At 37.7% G+C, this 1,350-nt stretch overlaps 1 protein-coding gene across 1 annotated transcript; it reads left to right on the top strand.

Annotated features, from left to right (window-relative positions):
* The first annotated feature begins 95 nt into the window (after nucleotides 1-95).
* On the top strand, nucleotides 96-747 carry LOC21394330 (protein RALF-like 34). The gene has a single exon (XM_010095331.2). The coding sequence runs from the start codon at nucleotides 124-126 to the stop codon at nucleotides 508-510; it is 387 nt and encodes a 128-aa protein (XP_010093633.1). The 5' UTR covers nucleotides 96-123; the 3' UTR covers nucleotides 511-747.
* The last annotated feature ends 603 nt before the right edge of the window (nucleotides 748-1,350 follow it).

Raw genomic sequence — 1,350 nt, 5'->3', positions numbered from 1 at the left:
CCTCTGTCTCCTCTCTCCCTCTCCTGATCTCTTTCCCCCCCAAAATCTGCCATAGATTTAGACACCAAAACCTCAAAACTCTCACTACTCATTTCCTCTTGTTTCCCTCTCTAGACGTTTCTAATGGCATCTTTTTCTCTGAAGCTTTTCTGTTTCTGTTTCTTCCTAACAATCTTCGTCACCTTGGGAAGTTCCTCTTTAACTCAGCTCGACGACACGAGCTTGAAGCTGATGAGCGACGCCTTGGAGTGGCCGACGACAATGTCGCTCTACGACGAGCTCGCCGACGACGAGGACGACGGCGACGACGGCGACTTCGTCGACCGGAGATCTCTGTTCTGGAGAGGTACGACGACGTACTACATATCGTACGGGGCTCTGTCGGCTAACAGAATCCCCTGCCCGCCTCGCTCCGGCAGATCTTACTACACCCACAACTGCTTCAAAGCCAGAGGCCCAGTTCACCCTTACACCAGAGGTTGCTCCAGAATCAGTCGCTGCCGACGCTGATTTTAATGTCGTTTGACATCTTTTCTCTTTTTTGATTATATTATATTATATTATATTTCTATTTATATATATCTGAGTTTGTGTCGTTTCTCTTTGTTTGGAATATGGAATTATTGAAAGTAGTGGTAGTGATTGAGTTTGTTCTGGGAGGGCACCATTTTGTTGCCATTGGAAGTTGGACGTAAGGTAATGTATTGTTGCTATCATTGCAATGTGATATTAGACAATGTGTTTATAGATTTTTTTTTTTTATGTGCATTACATTTTTTTTTCTTTTACACATTTGCTACTTGCTAGATCTCCACTAGCTGAGAGGAAATATGTGCTAAGCCCAAAGTTGTTCTTTTTTCTTTTTTCCTCATTTGTTTGTTTTTCCTTTTTGATTTAAAATGTAGAAAATTTGTTGTTCTATTGCTTACATTTGCTTCTTCTTTTTTTTTCTTTAGCTCCGAGCAGAGTATTCTTGGTAAAATCAATCTGCCTAATACATAAGAAATTGATTCAAAATTATGTTAGGAAGTATGTTGCTGAAAATCTAGTTGTTCTATGCTTAGGTAGGAAACAAATCTAAACGCATTCAGGGGGCGTGTGGTACCCAGTAATACATATTACCAGAAAAATTGATAGAATAATATGATTCTAAGATGTATAGAAATTGTCTCAGATTTTGAGGAATATCATTTTATTTGGTTGTGCACAATAAAATGCGGTTCTTTTTTTCGAAGTTATAATTTTAAATATTTTAAATTTATAAAATTGGAAGAATACAGTGCGATATACGATTACTAGTTTTATTCTATATTGTTTTCGGTTAAAAAAAAATTAAAACACATTAAGGTT

The sequence above is a fragment of the Morus notabilis genome, unplaced genomic scaffold (assembly GCF_000414095.1).
Source record: "Morus notabilis unplaced genomic scaffold, ASM41409v2 Scaffold803, whole genome shotgun sequence".
In the NCBI taxonomy this organism is placed as follows: domain Eukaryota; kingdom Viridiplantae; phylum Streptophyta; class Magnoliopsida; order Rosales; family Moraceae; genus Morus; species Morus notabilis.
Note: the sequence above shows the minus strand (reverse complement) of the source record. Positions and strands in the feature narration are given on the sequence as shown.

Bases quoted from the DNA above. Each gene is read 5' to 3' on its own strand.
- LOC21394330 (XM_010095331.2), top strand. From the start codon at position 124: ATGGCATCTTTTTCTCTGAAGCTTTTCTGTTTCTGTTTCTTCCTAACA.